This window comes from Equus asinus, chromosome 18 (genome assembly GCF_041296235.1).
Source record: "Equus asinus isolate D_3611 breed Donkey chromosome 18, EquAss-T2T_v2, whole genome shotgun sequence".
Classification (NCBI taxonomy): Eukaryota; Metazoa; Chordata; class Mammalia; order Perissodactyla; family Equidae; genus Equus; species Equus asinus.
Window position 1 is genome coordinate 38714617 of NC_091807.1, and position 23407 is coordinate 38738023.

A 23407-nucleotide genomic window follows, 5' to 3' on the forward strand; every position below is an offset into this window, starting at 1 on the left:
CCTACACTTCCATCAGAAGGGAAAAGAATGAGAATGCTCAGAATTAAGAAATATAACCAGATTTCTTTAAATCAATGAGCTGGAACAAAGCCAAAGGAATCTCCCAAAAAGTAAAACAAAGAAACTAAAGAATGAAAATAGGAGATAAATAAAATTAAAGGGTGTGTAAAAAAGCCAATCCCTTGGTTCCCACAGCAAGGCAACAGCTGAAACTGACAAATCCAGAAACTGCTTTGAGAACCGGGAGCCGGCGATGGGTGGCCCAGTCTCTTCAAGTCAAAATCACGGAACGGAACGGGGATGCCGCTGTTCTAGGTGAAGAGTTGAGAGACATAAAACCCTTTAAAATACAGCATGTGGGTTGTCATAGGTCTGCATTCAAACGAACCAACTGTAAAAGAAATTTCTGAGACAAGTGCGGGCATTCGAGTTTGGACTAGTTTATTAGTCAGGGTCCCCGCAATATGGCTCACATGCAACTACTCAACTGAGATTTGTCAAAGACCTTTAATGGAAGGACTGATTCCAGAGGCGTGGACATGGTTTCAGAACCCAGGAAGAAGCCATTTCTGCCCCTGGGGTGGGGGAGCCAGAGCCCCCGAGGCTGCAGTCATAGAGGGAGGCAGCCCCACGGGGAGGATCCTGCAGCAAAGGGCTCTGCATCCCACCACCTGCTGCGGCCTGAGGCTGGGCTGCCACCGGCCACACCAACCTGGAGCCTGAGGTCAGCGTGTCCTGGGGCAGAAAGGGGAACAAATGGGTCTGCGTGGGCAGAGGGAGAATGACTCTCCCAACTGGGGAGAAGGAACAGGGGCAGGAGGAAAGGGCAGAGCAGGTCACCATCACAATAAGCTGGTCACTATGATTTGGTCCCTGTCACGTGCACGTATGACCTTGATAAGAATGAAAGCCACTGAAAACCAACCACTGGGAAGACAGATTGCCGTGGTCCCTCCCAACTCTACTCTCTCAGCTCCTGCCGCCGCTCCAGCACTACCTCGCATTGCCAAGCGTGCCTGGGCATCCGTATCAGGCGCCAGAGGACCCGCCTCAGACACTGCTCAGCTCTGCCCGTGCCGTCCCTACCTGAGCCCCGGCAGGGAGGACCGGGGCTGACACCTGAACCTCAGACACCTGCCCCACCCGTCCACGGGGACACAGCAAATGCTAGTGCGAAAGAAGGTCAACGAGAACACAGGAAGAAGAGCATTTGGGTTTTTTTTAAATAAATTAACCAGTTAATTTTTAAAACTACATGGATTTAAAAGGGATCTTAAATAGGAATCAGCAAACTTGTCTGCAAAGAGCCAGATAATAAACATTTCAGACAATGCAGGCCATATGGTCTCCACGGCAACTCCCGCGCCCTGCCGCTGTGGAGAGCAGACCTAGCAGGGACCAGACCCAACTGAACCAGCGTGGCTGTGCCCCGGGGAAATTTTATTTGTGGACACTGGAATTTAAATGGCATATAGTTTTCCAATATCAAGGAACATTATTTTTCTTGATTTTTCACCCGTTTAAAACGTAAAACCCAAACTTAGCTCACAGGCCGTACAAAATCAGGCAGCAGGCGGGATGTGGCCTGTGGGCCAGTTTGCTGACCCCTGTCTTGAACCACAGACACCAACAAGACCAAACCTAAATTTCTCCTAAAAAAGAATTTCAAAACAGATTACTAACGAGAACACCCCCTATGCCCAATGAAGTGCTGACAAGGCCAGGCTCCTCCTACAGGAGGGCCAAGGCTGGGCACCCCCATTCCACCCCAGGCACCCCCATTCCACCTGGGCACCCCCATTCCGTCCCGGGCTCGCCTCCTCTGCTCTTGAACTACTTTTGCCCAACCCAACCCCCAGCCTGGGGCGTGCGGGTACCCCTGCTGGGAGGCGAGCCTGAACAGTTCACAGACAGCACTGTTTTCAGATCAACGCTTACAGTGACACCAGGCACTTCGGGAAAAGCTGCAGCATTCCAGCTTTTGATACAGAAACCGATTTGTTTCCAAGGGCCCCCCAAAACGCCCACACCAAAAATTTCTTTTTCTTCAATTCAAAAAGTGAACATTTCAGTCACAGACAGTACACTCATCAAAAATGGTTTTGCTCAATATATTCTGAAACATGTTGCTGCTGAACATTTCTAGAAGCTGCAAAAAGCTCATCTTTATTGATAGGTGATTAGAACTCAGCTGACACCCCTGCTCTTTGCAGCGTGGGCACAAAGTTCAAATTGAAATAATAAATACACATGATGTCATCAATCGCTTCCCTGCAGAAGTCGGTCCGCAGCCAGGGCCCCAGGGCCTCGCACACCCTGAAGCAAGTCCGCTTCCAGCACCAGCACGGTCCCACCGAGCTCACCACTCCCCTCACAGGGGCGGCCCACCACGTGGGGCGTGGGCACGTGCGCTGCAGCTCATGCTGATGGAGGACTGCCACTCGGGTTTCAAGAGCCCACGTGACGAGTGGCTGCCTGCTGGGAGCGCAGCATTCCACCCAGAAGGACGACACGACAGGAACAAAACGAAAATGTGGATCAGGCCGCCACAACAACATTCGCTATCGGATTTCTCCTGGAGGAAATGCATCCAGCGTTGGGGGCATCTCGGGAAGAACAGAAAAGTCAAAACTGCCTCTCCTGCAGGGCGAGGCTCGTCCGACAGGGAGACAGAGCACCCCAGGTCCTCACCCCTCACCTGCAGCACCGCCAGGCGAGCGGACACACGGAACGGCTTCCCTGCAACCAGAAGGAGCTCAGACACCAGACGGAGGAGCCTCTGCTCGGCGACAGAATGTTCTAGAGCCCAGGACGCCGGCCAGTATCTGGGACAGCCCCAGGGGCCCGCTGAGCTGGTCTGGACCTAACTGCTGCCAAGTGTGCGTGGGGAAAGACGCCCCCTTTTCTTCCTAAAGAGCTGCGGCAGGGAGGGGCCGAGGACAATCCGCTTCTGCCAGTCCGAGGTGGAGAGAGCCGTCACACCACCAGGATGAGCGCTCAAGGGCCCGCCCCTGACTTCATCTTCTTGGTCTGTCCGTTGGGCCCAGGAGGAGGGTCCTTCCGGCGCTTCTTCTCCAGCTGCTGCTGCAGCCTCTCCTCCTTCTTCTTGAGGTAGGTGCTCATGTTGTCGAAGGTGGCCTTGTAGAGACTGCTGAAGCTGTCGGCCATGCCAGCAGAGCCTGAGCGGGAAGAAGAGAACGGGCCAGGTGGGACAGTGACTTGGGACTCTGCCTCTAGCGGGGAGATCAGGGGGGCTGACAAGGTCCTCCTGCAACAGGGATTAACCCAGTGACCACCCAGCATTCTCCGTGGACCTGTGGTGCCTTCTCCAAGACAGCCCCCACAATGCCCACCTGCTGGTAGCCATGGCCTGGCTGGACCCAGGACTTACTTCCAACAGAACACACAAGTCAGGTCATCACAGGAGACCAGGGACAAAGGTTGTGGGCTGCATCCAGTTGGCACTTGTCCCCATGCTCACTCGTGAAACCGCCAGGCCATGAGCTGCCCTATGGAGAGGCCTGTGTGCAGGGTACTGAGGATGGCCTCCAGCCAACAGCCAGCAAGGAAGCGAGGCCCTCAGTCCACCGGCCCACAGGGACCTGGATCTGCCAATGGCCCCTGGCAGGCCTGGAAATGGATCCTGCCCCATGGAACTTGGGACCACTGCGGTCCCCACTGACACCCTGACTGCAGCCTGGGGGAAGCACTGAGATAAGCAGCGTGTGTTGTTCTCACCTGCTAAGCGCAGGATAATGTTTCACAGCCACAGGTAACAGGTGCAGGCTGATACAAGTGTCAAGACTTGAGGGGCACAATGGGCCTCGGACCAGCCCCACTGAGACCGCCTCGCCCTAGTCCTTTCGAAACTCCACAGGCCCCGTGAGTAGTGTGCACGCCTGTGTCCTGCCGCGTGACCTCCACCTGCCCTCGAGCTCGTGCCAGCTCTCCCCCGCTCTGTGCTTCTCAAGGTCCGCTCGCCTTCCTCCCCTGGGCTCTCTCCCTTCCTCCCCTGGGCTCTCTCCCTTCCTCCCCTGGGCTCTCTCCCTTCCTTCCCTGGGCTCTCTCCCCACACCTGTGCTATAAACAGGCTGTTTTATCTGCAGAATCTCTTAGGGAAACTAAGCACAACCTGCCGTGGCCTGCGTGAGGTGATGCTTAGCAGGACGTGCAGGCCCTGGGCCCCCGTGGTGAGGTGGCATGTGCCAGGCTGGGAGCGTCACCCCCTATTCCTCGATAGAGTCCCGCCACAGTTCCACTTTGACGGTGCTGCTAAAGCACATCCAAACAGAGCTGAGGAGGACACAGCCCTGTCACTGCCCCAGTCCTTCAATCCTAAAAGGAAGGAGGGACGGACGAGAACTCTAGGACACAGAGACAACAAGTCACCCGAACACGCTTTGTGTGAAACGATTACGTCACTGCTGGCGGAAACGGAAACTGAGTCTCCGTTTGACTCTCTGTAGAGCTCCGGGGAACCCTGACTTCCACCTGGAAGGTAGTTCGGCTGTGCAAGATGTCTTCTGAGCAAGAATTTCTTTATTCCAATGAAGGTACCTGGATTCTAATGCCGCGAATTGCCACAAATGACCCTTCAGACACTGACGCTTCCAGTCTCTGCCCAAAAGCAGCGTGTCGGAAACAGACAGAAACTGCGTACCTGGGAGTCTGCCTTCTGCTCCCGACGTGAAAGAGCAGGGTTGCGTTGTGTTTGTGCTCTAACAGGACTAACAGTGCTGCACTCGGTGCCACCATGGGTCCTTCAACTGACCGGGACCCCAGGTTCTGACAGGCTCCCGCCCTCCTCACTGAACATGGCGGCACGGGGTGGGTGAAATGGTTTCTGGCTCCCCCTCTGGCCTCAGCCTGGTGCTCCTATTAGGGCACTAAAGCCCTCCACCCGCCCTGGGCCGTGAGGATGCTCCGGCCGCCCCACGGACTGTGAGTCACTCCTGCTCCATCTGGGGCCACACCAGGTGCCGGCCCGGCCCTGCCCTGCCCTGGGGACTTCCAACGCCCAACTCTCTGCTCCAGCCCTGACCCCAGCTAACACCCAGCTCGGTGACCCCAACTCGGATGCACACCGAGCCTTCCTGCTGGGCGTGAGTTACCTCCACAGGGCCCTGGCCAGCCCCCAGCCTTGTGGATGGGGACAACCCTCCCACACACAGCCTATATTCTCATGGAGCAACAGGTTCCTACTATCCACCATGTTATGTAATCTGCTTCAGAACCCCACCCTGCAAAGCAGCCACGCTTGCGTCCTCACCTTCCAGCATGGCCCAATTACCGCGGAGATGAGCGGAGACTTTCTTTAACACAGCATTTTCAGGAACAGACTGAGAAGACACACAAGAAGACCTTCGTGAGAAAGAGGAAGGGCTGAAAACCCCCAGCGTTGCCAGCACAGTAATGGGCAGAGCTGCTGATGGGGCGCGGGCTGCCAGGCCCAAGGAAAGACCCCCTCTCTGGGCCTAATAAACGTCCCCACTAATCTTTATGCTAAGACCAGGCGGAGCTGGTGAGCCATTCTGGCTCCCCAAACCCGGCAGCAACCACACCCCACCACGATCAACACCGTGACGCCAGGGCTGCGGTGCACCCCGTGCCGGCTCATGTCGTGTGACGCTATCGAAGGCGCCTGCCAGACCTGACAGGTGCCAGCTGGTGGCATTCTGTCCACCTCAACTTTTCAGATAAGAATACCTGAGTGGTCAGGGGCATCTTGAGGGCACTCAGTCACATGAGCATCTGTAAAGGATGTGGAAGTCTAGAAAGGGCTGTGGGAGCCACAGCAGTCCTGCGAGATGCAGCACGGGCCAAAGGAGCGTCAGAGAGAGTGTAACGTTCACCCATGACACCCAGCAAGGAGGCGCTTGCTTAGCCCACAGCCTGCATGCATTCCTCTGCACCTGGGACCTCCTGAGTCCAGTGGGACCACTGTCCCAGGAGCAAGGCTGTGCTAAGCCTGCAAACCAGGCTTAAGGACACAACCAAGTGTCAGCTTCTCTGCTGAAAAGACGTGACAGGGACAGTCACAGGAAAAAAACACCAATGATGGTGATCCTGCAAAACCCACTGCAAGCATCACAACATGGGACAAGCAGGCTAGTCACCCCAGCTCCCTTCTCCCGTCACAAGCTCTATGACCACTGCCCCCCCAAGGACACACCCTCCAGCACCGAGATGTGATCAAGCTGAAAAGGGTCACGGTTGCCCCCCCAGGCTTAGGGGACAGAGGGGCCCAGCACGCCTCACCTGCCACTGGCCGCCCACAGGCCCCCAGAGAACAAGGGGGTCTTCCCGGCAGTCTTGCAGGACCCACAGCCCCTGGCTCTCCTCGAAAGCAATGTCCCACACTCTGTGCTGGAAAGTCAGCTGCTGTCTGTACACCAACTGCCGTCGGGGGGCATCCAGCTGGAAGATGTAGACCACAGGGATACTTCCCACGAAGAAAGAGAGGAAGAGTCTTACAACTCCCACAGGCCCATGTCAGCGTCATCCAGCACAGACAGGGGCTCAGCACCCAGCCCAGCCTCCCTAAACAGAAGAGCCCTCGCCAACGTCGTGGCCACAACCTCCTGAGAGATCTGAGCTGAAGCCCCAGCAGAGCCACCCCCAAAATCCCTGAGCCACAGAAACCATGAGATGACGAATGTTTAAGTCACCAAGTTCTGGGGCAACTTGTTATGCAGCAAAGATAACCAACACAGGACAAAAGGAAACCGTGGGGAGAAGATGCTGCACCTGCAGTGCAGCAGACACCGGGCCTGCGCTCAGGCAGGGACAGAGAGCACCTTCTCTCCTCACCCTGCCTTCCGTTCCTAAAGCAGGCTGTGACGCCCTCCCGCGACTCCTCATACGGACGAAGGAGAAGCGTGGAAAGCACCGACGCCTTTCCTGGCACAAAGAAGATGCTCAGGAGGACACGGCCAAAAGGCACGTGCTACCCAGATCCAATCAACACCCCCAGCCCACCTGGGGGGATCCACCGTGGCCAGCCCTCCCAGGGGGATCGACCGTGATCAGCCCTGCCGGGTGGGATCCACCATGACCAACCCTGCCAGGGGGATCCACCGTGACCAGCCCTGCCAGGGGGATCCACCGTGACCAGCCCTGCCGGGGGGATCGACCATGATCAGCCCTGCCGGGTGGGATCCACCATGACCAGCCCTGCCGGGGGGGATCCACCGTGACCAGCCCTCCCAGGGGGATCCACTGTGACCAGCCCTCCCAGGGGGATCCACCGTGACCAGCTCTCCCAGGGGGATCCATCGTGACCAGCCCTCCCAGGGGGATCCACCGTGACCAGCCCTGCCGGTGGGGATCCACCGTGACCAGCCCTCCCAGCGGGATCCACCATGACCAGCCCTCGGGTCAGACTGATTGAAGCAGACTCGACCAGTCAACCCTTAGGTGGGATTCTATCATGCGCAAAGACCAGTGAGAGGCCACTGCTCCCCACTCTACTGGTGGATGGAAAGAGCCAGTAAAAGGGTGCCAACACAATGCAAGGAGCCCACGCCCCTCACACAACAGCAGTCCTCCAGAAGTGAATTCCCTGCAGGGTGATGCTACACCAGTGACACCACCTAGCCCTCCCTAGCCAGGAGACAGACGGCGGGGCAACAGAACAATGCGGCCACCCCCTGCAGGTCTGCAGCTCACCCATCACCCAGGAGCGCCACGCAGTTCTCCCGGTGCCAATACACCATCCTGGCCGCGGCAAATCTCTGAAAGGGAAAGCGGCAGTTTAGCGGCCTGTCAGGGACCCGACCCTGGATCCTTCTGTCCCCGCTGCACAGAGTCACTGCACAACTCTGACAGCTCCCTCATACGGTCAAGAACGAGAAAGAGGACACTGCGGGAATGCTCTGGAATGCAGCAAGGGGAGACAGACAATGCTGACTGCCTATTTCACAAGTGATCATGCATGCCTGCCTCCCTGGGGCCTTGGCCCGCCCTCTAGAGCCCGGGGAGCATTGCCAAAGCCAAGAGAGCTGGTCCAAGGCAAGGAGCGGACACAGAGACTCAGGGACCATTAACGCCATACCTGCACCCACACACCGCAGAGGAGAGGCTGATGTGGGGAGGAAGAGAGGGACGGTGGGCACTCGGCAAGGCTGCCCCTCACCTGCCAGGGCCCCGGGGCGGGAAGCGAGGGGCCCATGAGTCCAGGGCCCTGCTTGCAGCCACAGGCGCCAGCCCGTCGGAGCCCTGCCTGTTCCCTTCCTCTCTGCCCTGAGCTCTCCTCGCCCTGAGAAAGGGACTCACAGCAACCTCGCCACCCAGGGATCAGGATACATGAGGGCCCGGATATGAAGAAGTTTCCAGAACAGATCAGCCTTCGTTTGCCAGGCTTCCAAGGGTGGGCCCCGTGACTGCAGAAACCAAAGCAGGAGGCACCCACAAGGGGTGGCTGAGCAGCTGGAGTTTGCTGACCCGGGTCTCCGGGGCCCTGGCCTGAAACAAGCCTGGCTGCAGAGCAGGCTCAGGGTGGACAAGAGAAACACAGAGCCAGCCCGGGGACAAGGCAGATGAGCCACTCACTCACACCAGGCCTCATCAGACAGGCAGGAGAGCTGAGTTCCTGTGGGCTGGCAGGGTCACAAGAGCAAGTGCAAGCTGCCCTGAGGACAGGCAGAGGGCACCCTGGCCATCAGAGACCAACCTACATGAGCAGAGCCCTCCCCCATGACCAGGCCCAGGGGGCCTCTGGGAAGCCGGCAGGGCCGTCCACGTGTGACCAGCCTGGACCCCGGCCGTGAAGGGCACAGCTCAGAAGCATCAGAGCTGGGGGCCCACGAGCAGGATCCAGAGCACCCCAAAAGGCAGCCCACACCTCTTCCCCTGAAAATGTCCTTGGCAAAGGAACGCCCAGGGGACCTGCCCTGGGGACAGGCTGGCCTGCGTGTCATCCTGGGGGGATCACGAGATTAACCCATGAGGGACAAGAGAGAATGCTGGGGGGTGCTCGGCCCACTGCCCGGCTAATAAGCCCACGGTGAGGCAATTTGCTCAGCACCACCACTTTTCCCATGTCTGAGCAGAACTAGAGGCTTTTCTGTAAATGAGTTGTTCGAAGGCAAACACGGGGAGACATAAATCATTTCCCTCCTATTGACTCGGTGCCTTTGGAATTTGAAATACATGATTCCTCACAGCTAGAAGCCTGCCTTGACAGCAAAGAAACATTTCCAATGTAAAACGACTTTTTCCACACCATCCCAGTGAGTGGAGAGGCGCCCACCAGCCCCAACAAACCCGAGATAAACTTGGGGTCACCTTGTCGCCCCAAGGCTCCGACGGCTCCTGCGGGGTGTCCAGGTGACAGCAGTGCAGTTCTCGGCCGCTTCTGTACTCCCAGAGCCTCAGGGTGCGGTCCTGCACACGCCAAGGACAGGTCAGCACACGCTCTCGGGGAACACGGCACCCCCATAGCGTCCGGGCTCCAGCAGGTCACGGGAAGGTAACAGCGACAGCCAGTGTGCCTTCACCAACTAACGCTCTTTGCTGTCAGTGATTGCTGCACAAAGAGCTCGTGCAAATCATGAAGACAAACACAGGGGACCCACACAGCAAAACGGGCAGAAGACATAAGACAATCTAATTGTCAAGTGACCGGAGGCCAAAGACGTCGGCTATGCTCAGGCTAAGTATGCACACACTCACACACACACAAACACGCGTCCACACACGGTTGCACACACAGACACATCAATGATCATGCATTCACACAGGGAGAGCACAGGGGGCTCACGAGCGTGTGCCGGCTGAACGGGTGAGAAGGGGCATCCACTGTAGGAAACTGATGAATGTACCAAGCTTTAGTACTCCAAAGATAAATATAAATGCAGAAGAAGGGGATTTAAATGAACAAACATTTGTACAGCACTCATCAGAAAGGAGGGAGAAGCCGGCCCCCAGGCCCAGTGGTTAAGTCAGGTGCGCTCCACTTCAGCAGCCTGGCTTCCACTCCCAGGTGCGCACCGACACCACTCCTCTGTCACTGCCCATGCTGTGGTGGCTCACGTACAAAATGAGGAAGATTGGCAGTAGATGTTAGCTCAGGACAAATCTTCCTCAGCCAAAAAAAAAGAGGGAAATAGAAGGAACTGCACACGTACGGAGAACGACGAGACACTGAGTGAAGTGCAACCTAGTCCACTTGGGCCTCAGTCACAGGAGGACCCCTCCGTGCAGCGTGATTCCGTTACCAAAGCAGACAGACCCGCCCAGGCTGCACACGACTGAATGCTAAGTCTAAGGAGACAGCGTCCCTGTGCCACATGTGCAAAGTTTTCAGTGACCAAAAGAAGAAAAGTCACTTCCCCCAGACTGTGAAGAGCAGGTGTCTCTGGGTTAATCGCAGGACACGAGCACAAATATCTTTCTGCAAATATGACAGATAAACACGGAGACGAACACACAGGTGTGTCTACAGGTGTCCCCACTCACCCCAAAAGTCCCTCTAGAGTGGCGAGAAAAGCATGTTTTAAAACACAAGCCCTTGGGACACAGATGAGAGACGAGAAGAATGGAAGACAATCACAAGAGGTCAATGAAGGCTGTGACGCTGGGATGAACGAGGGACGGACCGGCCGTGGGAGGCACGCCCGGGACGCGCCTGTGCACCAGACTCAGGCCGGCCCAATGGGCCTGCAGCAGGGTGGCAGCGAGGGGGACCCATCAGAGCAATCAGACGCCCTGCCCCCGCCACCGACTTCCCAAAAGAAAAATGGGGAGAAAACCGAGCAAATTAAAAACCAAACAGGGAAAACACTGGAGCAACACCTTCAAAAATCTGTGGGAAAAATTACACCAAGATTTCTAACCACCGAGTGCTGGGGCATTTCCACAGGCAGTCTCGTAACACTTCCCCCTGCACCTTCAGAAAGCTGCTGGATGACGCCATCCCCAAAGGAAAGGAGTGAATCCAGAGACAGACAGACAGACAGACAGGGAGGGGTGAAGGAGGGGCGGGCCTCAGGAGATAAGGAGCCACCAGCAAGGTGCCACCAGAGGGATGAAGGGCAAGAAATTGTTCTCCCCCCGCAGAAGGAGCAGACAGCAGAACACTGCTCCTACCTCTGCTTCTCGAGCGCCCTGTTCTCTGGAAACACGGGCTGACGGGAAGAGGGCGCAGCTGCGGGAGGTCCAAGGACTTGCCTTGGAGGGGTGGTGGGAGGGATTCGATTCTTCATTATAAGCCCTACAGCAGTATCTGACTTTTTAAATACGTGCTTTTAATAAAAGTAACTGTCCTTTCCAATGTGCAGGGGGACCACGCCAACGACAATAGGACAAGGGCAGGGCACACAGAGACCGCCAGCACACCAGCCCTGCTTCACTTCTGTAAAAAGGACTGGAGACACAGTGCTGGAGCTGACAAAGCTAAGCGGTGAGATCACAGGTGTTCATTTTACCTTTCTGTGTGCCTGAGTGTTTCCTTTTTTATTACAAAAAAGACTGGAAGGCTGACAGCAAAATTCACAAAACTGGCTGTGTCTGGGAACTCTGGCCACATTCATTTTCTTTTTATTTTCGTATGACCACACATGGTTTTGAAGAGCAGGACAAGAAAACAGGAAATTAACAACAGGTGAGAAAACAAGCGTGATGCGGGAAAGAACAGCAGTCAGACACCCACAGGACCCAGGGCCGTAATGTCGTCAGCATGTCGACAAGCCCTCCCCGGCAGCCACCCAGGCAGCCACGTCTGAAAAGAAGGGAAGAATCAAACGCCACTGGTAATTCAGACCTGCACTTTGGCAAAACTGCTGCTTAACGGTCCTTCCAGAGATCATTCCTCAGCAGAGACGTGCCTCTACTCACTCAGCTGTTAAGGCTTCAGGCCCAACTTCCGGGACAGAGGCTGCACCTGCTGATTGAGCATCCACCAAGGCCAGGGGCCTCGGCCCGTCTACACCTGTGCACAGGAGACTGGCCCTGGACAGCGTGATAGCCACGGTGACGGAACCCAGGTCCCTCCAGGACTCAAAGATCACGATGCTATTACAGATGTAACGGCAGCCCTCAGAACGGACTCCGTGCACACCCATTCTAGCTCAACATGCACACGGTGCGCGCACACACACACACACACAGCCCTGAATAAACAGCTGTAAGCGAGGAGCGAGCCACGGCCAGCTCTGAAATTCAGAAACAACAAGCACCATCTAGTGGACAGCCACCGACGAGAAGGAACACGCTGACTTCCGACCACAGCCAGGAACAGAAGACAAGCCCATCACGGGGGGACCCCGCCCCCAAGCATGGCTCGGCCCATCACTGCTGAGTGGAACCCAGGGACACACGTGCTGGAGCGAAGCACTTACCCCGGAGGAGGATAAAAGCAGCTCGGGCTGGTCAGGCACCACGAAGATGCGGCTCACGAACCTGCAGGGGAGAGCGGCAGAGCGTGAGCCGGGGCCCCAGATCGGCTGTGGCACCCGCATAGCACATCTGTCAGCTCAGGGAGGAGCCTTCTCCCCCCAGACCCGACCCCGGCCCCCGGCAGAACTGAGAAGATAAACACGTGTGAGCGGACGGCGGTGAGAGGTGGCGGAGCGCCATGCCATTCTTGGGGCCCCAGGATGACAGGCTCCAGCAAGGGTGGCCCCCAGGTCCACAGGCTCCCCTGCCACGCCTGCTGGAAAGATCCACGAGTGTCTGTGCTGCTCTGGAGCTGCCCTGCACACAGCACTGCAGCTGCTCCCACGAGACCCTCATCCACAGTCCCTGATGACGAGGACCCCTGGGAGGCTCCCAGGGTGAGACTCACAGGACAGAGCATGGATGGAGAAGGGCAGCAAGGCTGACCAGCAGCCAGAACCAGGCCTCCTGTCCCCCACACCAAGGGCCTGAGCAGCCCGGCACCCCCAGCACCCATCTCCGTCTACCAGCGCAGCTGCAGCCTCCAGCTCCGCCGGAGGACAGGCTCCCCGCTCTGCTCCCAGCTCGATCACAAATGCAGCGCTCCCAGGGACCATGCAAAGGGGGCCGGCGTGGCTCCCTTGCTCCACTATCACCCCTGGCCTGGGCCCCGCCCAGGCCCAGCAGCCCCCAACCAGGGCTGCCTTCCACACAGGCGCCTGGGATTCCAACCTCAGGTGCTTGAAAAGGAAAAAGGACACGCTGTGGGACCAATACAGCCTGCGTCCACCATGAGAGCACGGCACGTCCACTAGAGGGTGCAGTCCCCTCCATGTCCCCACTGGAAAGGGGCAGAAACCACAGTTTCCATAGGATCTTAAACGAGATTCTTACAAATCAACCGTCACTCACTCACTGTGCTGTCTGCCGAGCCCCTACAGGGCCAGACGTGGGAGTGCTGGAGGCAGCAACGAGCTAGTGCACCCAGGCCTCTGATTGGGGCCTGGGGGGAGGCAGACAACAGGACGAGCCACCACGTGAGCCATGGACGGCATTTTACGTTTGCTACAACCACGTTAACAAAAGTAAACAGATGCAGGTGAGATGCTACGTTTTGACTTAATATATCGAAAATATTATCATTTCTACCTGCAATCAATATAGCGAATTAATAATGAGCTGTTTCTACATTCTTTTTCACACAAAGCCTTCAAAATCAGGTGTTTTATGCTAACAGCACATCTCACTTCAGATCCATTGCCGTAGCTTGTGGCTCCTGTCCTGGGCAGCATGGCTAAGAAGAAAGGCACAGTGGAGAGGGGGCCGGGGGAGGGGGTGCTCCTCAAGAGAGGGTGGGAGGCCTTCCTGAGAAGGTAAGAGGTGTTGAGCAGAAAGCTGAGGAAGTGAAGGAGGGCGCAGAGCCGTTGGGAAGGGCATGCCCGTGAGCAGGAACAGTACGTGCAAAGGCCCTGAGACAGGAGTGTACCAGGCTGGGGTGGGGAGCCACAGACCCCAGTGAGACACAGAACGGGGCGAGTGCTGGAGGGTGTGTAGGTCATGAAAACTCTGGGTGCTGGATTACCAAGGACTGGGATAAACTCAAAACGAGCTGCCAGGAGATACCAACTGAGGGCTTGCGGACCTCCAGAAAGGTCAATTCTTACACTCCTTTCCAAACCAAGGGGACAGGAGCAACCTCAGAACCAAAATAAATCCCTCTGACGTCATCCACTGCCCCCAACAACACCGTCTACAGCATCCGGCCGAGGAAGCCAGGTGCTTCTCCCCGGTGCACTGGCCACCAGCCCTCCACCCAAGGAGAGCAGCACGGTCCTCAGGAATGCCTCCCGTCTACGATGTCAAAACGCACTCCAGAGAGCGCACTCACCAGGACACGGACACAGTGAGGAGGCCACTCACTTCTCGGACAGTTCAAAGCACTCAAGCTCGTTCCTGTCCCCAGTACCTGCTTAGTGATGCCAACGACGACCAGGTACCAGTGGGTGTCTACACCAAGAGGAGTTTTCCAGAAGCAAGCCCTGAGCTGCTGTGGACCCATGGTGAGGACAGGAGAGCAGAAGCACCAGCCGGGCGTTACACAGGCTCCCTCAGGGAGCACAACACACGCCGTGCTCAGGACCACGGCCGAACCGTCAAGGCCAACAGGAAAGCTCTCCTGGGACCCGGGCGGGGGGGGGAGGGGGCGAAGGGGCGGTGCTCACTCCGTGTGCCCCAGGCAGAAGGCCTCGATGCTGTGTGGCGCCGCGGCCCAGCTGACCCGGATCTTCTCGTCCCGGTCGGCGGTGAGGATGAAGTGGTCGTCGGGACTCACGGCCTGTGTGCAAGGGGTGAGAAACAACAGATCAGACGTCCTCCGCCCACCCCTACAGGCCCTGTCTCCAGGGCCCGTTCCTCAGCTCTACACCAGGCTGCACCCACTCCACCTCCAGCACCCTAGGTCACCTTCTTCTTTCACGTGTCCCCGTGTCCAGCCAGTCACCAAGTTCTGGTGGTCTTCTCTTCCCCTGTTGTTCTCATGGGGACCCACCCCAGCTCCACCGCCCCCTGGCTGCAGCCTGGCCCTCACTGGGCCTCTGGGTGCCTCTTGGGAGGGCAGTCCCTGGCTCGGGGGTTGGGAGGACCGCAAGGTAATGCCCGTAAAGCACGGAAGACGAGCTCATGCCCCTCCGCCTTGTCACCCCAACCTGGGCTGTCCCTCACTTCTGGAACCACGGGCCACCTCCCAACCCACCCATCTTCTTTCACCCTGCTGTCAGCTTCGCCCGTCTAAATTCCATTCCTACGGCTCTCCTGCCCACAAATCTGCAGGGCGCTATGCCTGCCACAGGGGAACCCAGACCCCCGACTCGGCGCACAGACCCAGCCTCGGCCCCCTCGCCAGACCCTCCCACCTCGGCCCCACCTGCGCCTGACCGCAGCAGCATCCATTAGGCACATCGCCCACATACCACATCCAGCAACATCGACAGGTGTCCGAGTTCCAGCTTGCCGCATCCGTGTGGCTCCAGCACCGAAAAGGAATAAACGTCCCCAGACTTATCTGCCACCAGAACCTTCTCCTCGGAGGCTGTGAAAGTCAGGGCTGTGCACCTCCTCACCACCATCCTGGAAGGCCAGAGATGCCCACGGTCGGCTCACACAGGTCAGCCCAGGAGCCTCCCACAAACCCACAAGCCGTGCGTCCTGCCAGCATGCATCAGCTCCTTGCCGTGTGCCTCCTTTTTTAGTTACCAAAGACGGTGCCAACAAAACAAATCAATTAAGAGAACAGAAACAAAGCCAATGCCTTAAACAAATTTTGCTTTTATAATACTTTCTTTACAAACATCTGCTTCTAATGCCAGAACCTGGGTGGTGGGTATCTAGGTGTTCAACATGAAACCCACTTTACTGGATGTTTGAAAACCGTCATCACGAAATGTTGGGGGAAGCTGCTCCTGGACCCCAGCACCCCTGTGGTGCATTCCGCATGACGCAATGGTCAGTTTCACAAAACACCAAACGTGCTCTGGGGCGCCGTCAAACCTGAAGGCACACTACACCACGGGGGGCCCTGCCGCCCCTGCAGCTTCCCATCCAGGACCCCCGAGCCCACACTCCAACCCCGTGGCTCTCGTGACAACCCACTGCTTGTTCTGCTGCGCTGGACCAGGAATCCCAGTGTGCTGCTCACTCACGACATCCCTGAAATGGGGGCTGTCACCAATACCCTGAGGGCTGGGGCGGAACACAACACGGGGCCACAGTGATAACAGCACTCGTCATCGTTGGGGCAACTCTGGAGGCACAGCCGCCAGGGAGTGTGAGTTCCAGCCCAGTCTGTATTAAAATCAGCATGCTCACTAATTCAAACCTTTGATCCGGATTCATGGGATGTGTCATGTTTGTGAGCTGGTTCAGTAACAGTGACAGCATAAGAAACTGTTACAGCCCACACCTCGTTTGTACTGACACAGGCCCCACAGCCACACCTACCCACCCAGGGGATGGGGCTGCCGCTGTTTCCTTCTGTTGTTTTTCATTTCTACTGGGATCTCTTCCAAGTAGCAAAACCCACCCCCCACAAGGCAAGGCATCTGTATTTTTATCCTATATTAGACAGAAGCTGTGCCACTGCCTTACACACAGACGTTACATTGTCTAGGTTTACAACCTCTCCACAGAAGAGCAGCTGTCCCTGTTCTCCTTTGTCACCCAGGGGGTGGAAGTGGACCCACCTCCCCGGCAAAGAGCTAATGTCCCTGCAGACGTTGCCCGGCTCACTGCAGCTGGAACTCCAGATGTTAGCTTAAAATGGAAGCCGAAGCTTCAAGGAATTATGTCCCCAACACACGGACCAAACAGGACCCCGGCACTTCTCAGGAGTGGAGGGACAAAGGGATAGAAAAACCAAGGGAGGAGGCCTCTGGCTGTGTCCCAGGCGTCTGCTGCCAGGCCCCCGGCAGCGCTAAACCTCCTCCGCTCATTGGTGCCAGTGGAGCTGCAGGAGGGAGGCGTAATGTGATAAATACAGAGAAAACAATGACAAAAGAAAGATAATGAGGCTCCAGGGCCAGATTAATCAAAATTCTGAGAGTAGCTGTAATTTAAACCAACGGCCCACGCTGAGCCAGCAGCACAGCCGCCCGTCCCAAAGGGCTAATGAAGCAGCTGCCAAGAGCTCGGTCACGGTGTCGGCTCTGAAGGAGCAGCCACGGTCAGTCCTCCAGGACTGAGGGGCCCAGATTCCAATGGACTCGCCCACCCCGGGGGGAACGAGCACCCCCCACGCTGACGGCCCTCGCACCAGGCTGGGCACAGAAATGTCTCCACTCCGTATACTGTCCCTTTAGTCTTGTGCCAGCTGGAGGCTTTCAGCTCCTCAGGCAAAATTCGTCCTGGCCATGATTCCAGGATGCGGCTCAGCTGTACGGAGCAGGTTTGGGGTTAGGGTCCTAGACAGTCAGGTCGCAGATGGGGGGACAGGTCATCGGACAGGACAGTCGGTGGGCGGGCCTTGCTGCCCCAGTGGAAGTAGCCTCAGGGGCAGCCACCCCATCAACCTCCAGCCCCAGAAGAGTCTCGGGTCTCCGCACCTTCCCCCTCCTCCAGATTCGCTGGGTTTGCGGCCTCGCACTCATCTCCTCAGGTCCCCCAGGGCCAGCGTGGCCCTCTCCTCTGTGCCAGTGACAAATGAAGCAGCCACTGGAGAGCACTGAGCTGTGAGCGAGTCCCACAGTAGCGTGGGGCCTCAGTCGGTCAAATGTGGATCAACTGCCAGGCCTGGAAACCCCTAACAATGAACTGACCGTTAGATGTGTCATGGATGGGTATTTTCCTCAGGAGGGGGTCCATCAGACCCAGAAGGGGCCTGTGCGCCAAAAGTAAAGAGCCGCCAGGTTGGCGGAACGCTCTGTCCTCCCTCAGCGTAACATCCGCTGGACAGCACAGGGGCGACACCACCTGCTGCGCATCCTCCCAGTCACCTCTGTTCACTGCACAAGCTCTCCTCCTCCTTCCCCACTCTCGCAAAAACCTTCTCTAGCAGAAAAATCTCCTCCGAATGCCCATTAGCGAGAAAGGGGAAAGATTTCATTCGACCCAACTCTAAAAAGTTCACAAAGCCAAAATTCTAAAGGCATAAAAAACAGCACTGAAGAACTCGTCCAGGGCACTGGGTGCAGGGGGGCGTCAGTAACTACACGTCTGGCTAGGACCAGGGGCCTCCAAAAGCTCAACACAGAGAACGACGAGGTGCTGAGTTCAGGGCCAGCTACAGGGAAAGGCCACGTGAGAAATGCCACCCCTAGACCTGAGACACAGTCTGGCCCCACCCCTTTATTCAATGGCTGACAGGCGAGGGCGGGCATACCTATGGGGGCAGGCACACCCGTGGAGCTGGGCACACCTGTGGGGCAGGCACACCTGTACGGTGGGCACACGTGTGGGGCGGGCACAGGGGGTCCGTATAACTCCCAGGCCTGCAGTGTTTGCAGTATAAGACGTGCCTCCTATGAGCAACACTGTGGACACTCTGGACTTTGTCATCTGCTCCCTTAATTTCATCCAATCACATTATTTGTCTTCTATGCCACCCAGTGCAAATGTTTCCTACACAAAGTTACTTTGTTGATATCAATTTAAAAACCAACAAACACACAATTAAAGGGAAAAGTGCCAGATACCAACGACTGTGCGCCCACCCTCTGAGGGTTACTGGGAATCACCAACAGACTACCTTGAAGACAGGACAAGAGCACAGCACCTGCCCAGCCCCACAACATAGAGCACCGTGTGGACACCCATCCTGCGCCTTGCACTCAAGAGGCCCCGCCCTAAATTCTCTTACTGAAAAGCCGGGCAGCACACTGACTCGCGTGAGAGTCGGGGACGCTCTAGCTTCCTCCCTTATCAGACCCCGCACAGGGCCGTGTTCCCTTCTAGAACAATCAGAGCCCCCAGGAGTCCTGGGCACTTGCCCTTCCATCGAGCGCAAGCTCCAGTGTTAGGACCCAGGAGTGCAGGCAGGCTGTGTGGACGCCCTGTTCCCAAGTTCAAAGTGAAGTGCTACCTGTGAGCAGGGCACCTGTATGGATGTAACGTGACCTTTCACTCCTTTGTCCAGGTTCTAGCAACTTGCGAACTTCCACCTCTAAAGCGAGGGCAAGCTCTCTGCCGACTCACAAGGCCACCAGCTGGGCCCAGCGCTTACACCCACACCTTCAACAGAAAATGGTCCCTGTCCCAGCGGGGGGGCCACAGGGGTCAGAAGCCCCAACAGTACGCACACCCACTGTGTACAGGCATGTGTCTGACTGACGAGGTACATGCTGAGAAAGGCGTCGTCAGGCGATTTCGCCATCGTGCAATCACAGAGTGCACTTACACAAACCTAGCGGTACAGCCCACTACACATCTTGGCTACAGGCACTAATCTTTCGGGAGCACCATCGTATCTGCAGCCTGTTGTTGACTGAAACATGGTTATGCGCTGCATGACTGTAGCAAAGGATATCTAGGCCCCGTGACATCTATGTTCTGGCCGACCTGCTGACGTCTTTCCCCACCAACACTGAGCTCCCACCCATCCTTCAGATACGTAGAAATAAGTGCACTAATTTAAAAACCTACTGAATTAAAACTGTGGCAGAGATGCCCTAACTGACACAAAAGCCCTGACACTCAGGGTGCATGCTGACATTCTTTATTTCTGCTGCTGCAAGGCTGGAGGAACACTGTTTGGAAAGCAGGATGGCGTAGTGCCAGGGGCACCGACTCCAGAGCCAGAGGGACCAGGTTCAAGGGGTGGCTCTGCCCTTCTGAGCTGACTGCCTGGGGTCAGCTTCCAGACTTCTGGCCAGTGGGGTGGGTGAGAATGATGCCCCTGCTCCCATCACGGGGTTGTTACAAGGATTCAATCAGTTAACACGAGTAAAGTGCCAAAAAACAGTGCCTGGCCCAGAAGTGGTGCTAAGGGGTAGTTACTTATTCCTACTGTCACTGTCACTATCGTTAGTGGCATGCAAGTGTAAGCTGTGAGTTTGACATCATAATTATTCAACGTTAGCATTTCATACCTGACACTCAGACATTGCCATGGTTTTGTACGGAAAAGAATCAGACGCTTACTGTCATCTGTTAAAGCAAAATAGCTGCCAGATGTGGAGAAGGTGGAGGCCAGGATCGTGTCACTCCCCTGATCCACGGGTGGTCCATCCTCCCTGGGAGAGAGGAGGAAAGCGGTTAGGCCTTTCCTGAGTACATGCGGCTGCATTCCTCCGCCAGCCTTGTTAGTTTACACTGCAAGCAGGGGTAGAAAATGTTGTGAGGCTCGTATAGCCAGAATATAAGACATATTAAGGGGACATGGGGAGGTTCAAAACAGCTTTTTTTTTTTTTTTTTTGAGGAAGATTAGCCCTGAGCTAACATCTATTGCCAATCCTCCTCTTTTTGCTCAGGAAGACTGGCCCTGAGCTAACATTCATGCCTATCTTCCTCTACTTTATATGTGGGACGCCTACCACAGCATGGCGTGCCAAGCGGTACCATGTCCGCACCTGGGATCCGAACCAGCAAACCCGGGCCGTGAAAGCTGAACGTGTGCACTTAACCGCTGCATCACCAGGCCACCCCCAAAACAGCTCTAATTTTTAAGGAGTGAAACCTAATTAAACAGAAAATCTCTCAGCATACTTGCCAGAATGCAAAGAGCTGAGCTGGAAAGACCCTGAGAGATCACAGGGCCCCTTCCCTCATGGACATGAACTAATCCAAGACTGGAGGTGGGGATTAAATCACTAAGTAAACTGGGCCACTAGACCAACTCTACTAAAGAAAGCCACCACACAAAATTATCACTCTGCCATTCTTACCTTTCAAGTAGCTAAAGTTAATTTCATACACTTGCCTCAACGCATTTAAAATTGCACTGTCATTTTAAGATGCCAATAAAATAATTACTGACAAAAACTAAATTTGTGAAATTATTTTGGAAAGTCCTAATATTCTTAACGCATAATTTGAAAGTTAGTTACACATTTCTTTCCTGAGGTGGTACCTGGTTTATCCACGCAGCATGGTAACAGAAATGAATTCAGCGAGTGGAATGGCAATTTACTTCTTAGGCTATCTGGTCCCATTATTCAAAGCATGAATCAGGCCCCGAAGAGGATTCCCCATCATCTCACCCTTTATTTTCTTGTGACTTCTTTTCGGCAGTACTGCAATCATATGTGAAGAGGCTGTCATCATCACTAAAGAAAAATAACAGATTTTAAAAGGAGGACTTTGTTAATAAAAATTCTCATTTTTTTTTCCTGGAACAAAAAATATTCACATATTCATTAAATTAAGGGTCTTAGCCACAACAGGAAATTGTCTAGGTACGCTATTTCAGGGAACAGTCAAGCAGCTTTATTTGCCTAATCTCCTATTTAGATTTGCCATACACGACTGGCATGGTTCTGCCCAAAAAAATCAGTTAAGTAAAATAAATGAGGACAAAAACTGAACAGGAAGTAATACACTATTCTTTCAGGCACTAGAAAATCAATGCAAGATGGTTATGTTAGAAGAAATTGTGCTCTGATATTGTTGAGTTTTCAGGGAGTTTTTTGCACCCGAATTTAAAACTATTTCTTTAGAAAAATGTCTCACCTCCCCAAAAGAGTTCCCATCGCTGCCAAGCACTTAGCAATAATAGAAGCCACCCATCTTCCCTACCAGACCCTAAGCTCTCCTCGGTTTATCCCGCCCCGCCTCCAGCGCCTGGCACAGGCAATGCATCTTGTACAAATATACAGACTTTAAAGTGACTGCCCCCAAACTCTCCTCACATGGAACACTGTAGTGTAGAAACAGTAGTAGTCCTCCAAGTCAGAAACATTGCCGGCCACTGGATTTCCTCAAAAGGCAAAGACTGAATAAGCAGATCAAGTGTAATATACCCATGTCACCTTGTGGCATGTTAGATACTATGAGTCTCTGAAACAAAATAATCTGAGCAACACAACAGGTTTGTGAGCAAATTTTCTGTGAAATCTAAATTTAACATCGAATTGGATTTCTGAAACCAAAGGGTGAACAAAGAGCAGAGTGCATTGACATTTGATAGCCACATCATCTGTTTCAAGTACGAGAGAACCAAAACTACCCTAGGAAAGGAACCAAGGGGCTGAAACTGACCACTACTACTATCCATGAGGGTCCTGGGTCAAGACTATTCGATCAACAAACATTTACTGATTTAAAAATCCCGGGCGTTGTGTAAGCACTGTGGAACGATAAGGAAGGAGCGTGAAATTAGGGAAAGCAAAAGCAGAACCGTGCAAAGGGCCACTATGAAGGTGTGCACTGCGGCCTCTTGGGTGCGGCCTTGAGTAAGGAGGTGTGGAATAAGACCCCCGAATCCTGAAGCTTAAGCAGGGCGGGGTCGACGGATGGGGGTGAGGATGAGGAAGCAGGCACCACTGCAAGGAGAGGGAGTGTCCCACGGCTCAGTCTGTCCGAACGCGTTCCCCGAGAGTAAACCCCTCTCACCAGGGAAGCCGGGGCCACCTTCCTCCTTACGCCCCAGAGCGAGTCTGGCCGGCGTCCCGGGGACCTCGCACTGACCCAGGCCTGGCCTGCGTCGCCCCACGTGACCCGGCCCCGTCTGGCCCCCGCAGAGTCCCTAAGTGTCCGGTGCTGCCCGGCCAGATCGCCGCAGACCGGCCACCGAAGGAGCGGGGCACTGGGCAGGCAGCGAGGGGCGCGTCGGGGACAGGTCTTGGGAGAAGGGAGCGGAGCGCAACATTTCACGGCGCGACACGCCGTCCGGCCGGGGCGGCGGCAGAGGGCCTGGAGGCAGTAGCGGGGCTCCCCTGAGGTCACCCCAGGGCGGGCGCAGCCCCGGTGGCGCGGCGAATCGAGGTCTCCAGGCCCTGACGCGCGCCCGCTGCCTGGGTTCTCGCTCTAAGCCCAGACCCCTCACCTGCTCGCAGTGGAGGTGGCCAGGAACCGACTGCCGCCCCGGACCACCACCACCTGTCCGCAGAGCGACAGCCCCACGGAACTCGCCATATGCCTTCCTGCTGAGCTGCCACCCACGTGCGCCCGCCAGGCGCCTCTTCCTGCAGGCACCAGACAGTGACGTCACGCGCGGGCGCTGCGAGGTGACGTAGCACCTGCCCGTAGCCGTCCAAGCGGGTCCCTGGGCATGCGCAGAAGGTGCTCTCTGCTTTCCACCTTCAGACTTCTGTGCCTATGGGTGGTTCATGGTGATCCCTGACTAAGTTCGTCTGGTTGATATACATGCCATACGTGATAACACTTGTTTGCTTAGTGTTCTTTTCCTTCCAACTGGGTAGGGCCAGTTCTGGATCTTTGTCCGCTGTAGCTTGGTATTGTAGGGGAGGAAGACATTTCCTCTTCCCAAATGTGGGTTCATCTGGCCGGAGAACGAATTAAATTCACATGAGACAGAATAGCAAGAGAAAATTAAACAAAGCTTTATGAGGAACCATGGCCCGGGGTCTTTCTTCCCGAAGGAAG

The 23407-nt window shown here is 55.6% G+C and overlaps 1 protein-coding gene across 4 annotated transcripts; it reads right to left on the reverse strand.

The window, feature by feature from the left end:
* Nucleotides 1–420: 420 nt before the first annotated feature.
* Nucleotides 421–23023, reverse strand: WDR4 (WD repeat domain 4). Of its 4 annotated transcripts, none has more exons than XM_044750850.2 (11): nucleotides 22848–23023; nucleotides 21064–21129; nucleotides 19953–20096; nucleotides 15345–15501; nucleotides 14598–14710; nucleotides 12339–12399; nucleotides 9286–9384; nucleotides 7669–7733; nucleotides 6259–6442; nucleotides 5270–5339; nucleotides 421–3179 (listed from the first exon to the last, which is right to left on the reverse strand). In XM_044750850.2, exons 1-11 carry the CDS (start codon nucleotides 22934–22936, stop codon nucleotides 2998–3000), a joined length of 1230 nt encoding a protein of 409 aa, XP_044606785.1. In that variant the 5' UTR covers nucleotides 22937–23023; the 3' UTR covers nucleotides 421–2997. The 4 variants fall into 4 exon arrangements, with proteins under 4 accessions (XP_044606785.1, XP_070345043.1, XP_044606788.1 ...); XM_070488942.1 differs by having other exon boundaries at nucleotides 427–3179; nucleotides 20005–20096; nucleotides 22848–23007; XM_044750853.2 differs by having other exon boundaries at nucleotides 427–3179; nucleotides 20005–20096; nucleotides 20934–21129; nucleotides 22848–22998.
* Between the last annotated feature and the right edge of the window lie 384 nt (nucleotides 23024–23407).

Excerpts from the sequence above, each read along its gene's own strand:
- WDR4 (XM_044750850.2), bottom strand. The coding sequence starts at position 22,936 with ATGGCGAGTTCCGTGGGGCTGTCGCTCTGCGGACAGGTGGTGGTGGTC. Across the intron at positions 14,711-15,344 it reads TGTCGATGTTGCTGGATGTG|GCCGTGAGTCCCGACGACCA; the intron begins GTATGTGGGCGA and ends CCTTGCACACAG. Across the intron at positions 9,385-12,338 it reads TGCTTTTATCCTCCTCCGGG|GACCGCACCCTGAGGCTCTG; the intron begins GTAAGTGCTTCG and ends TGGCGTGTGCAG.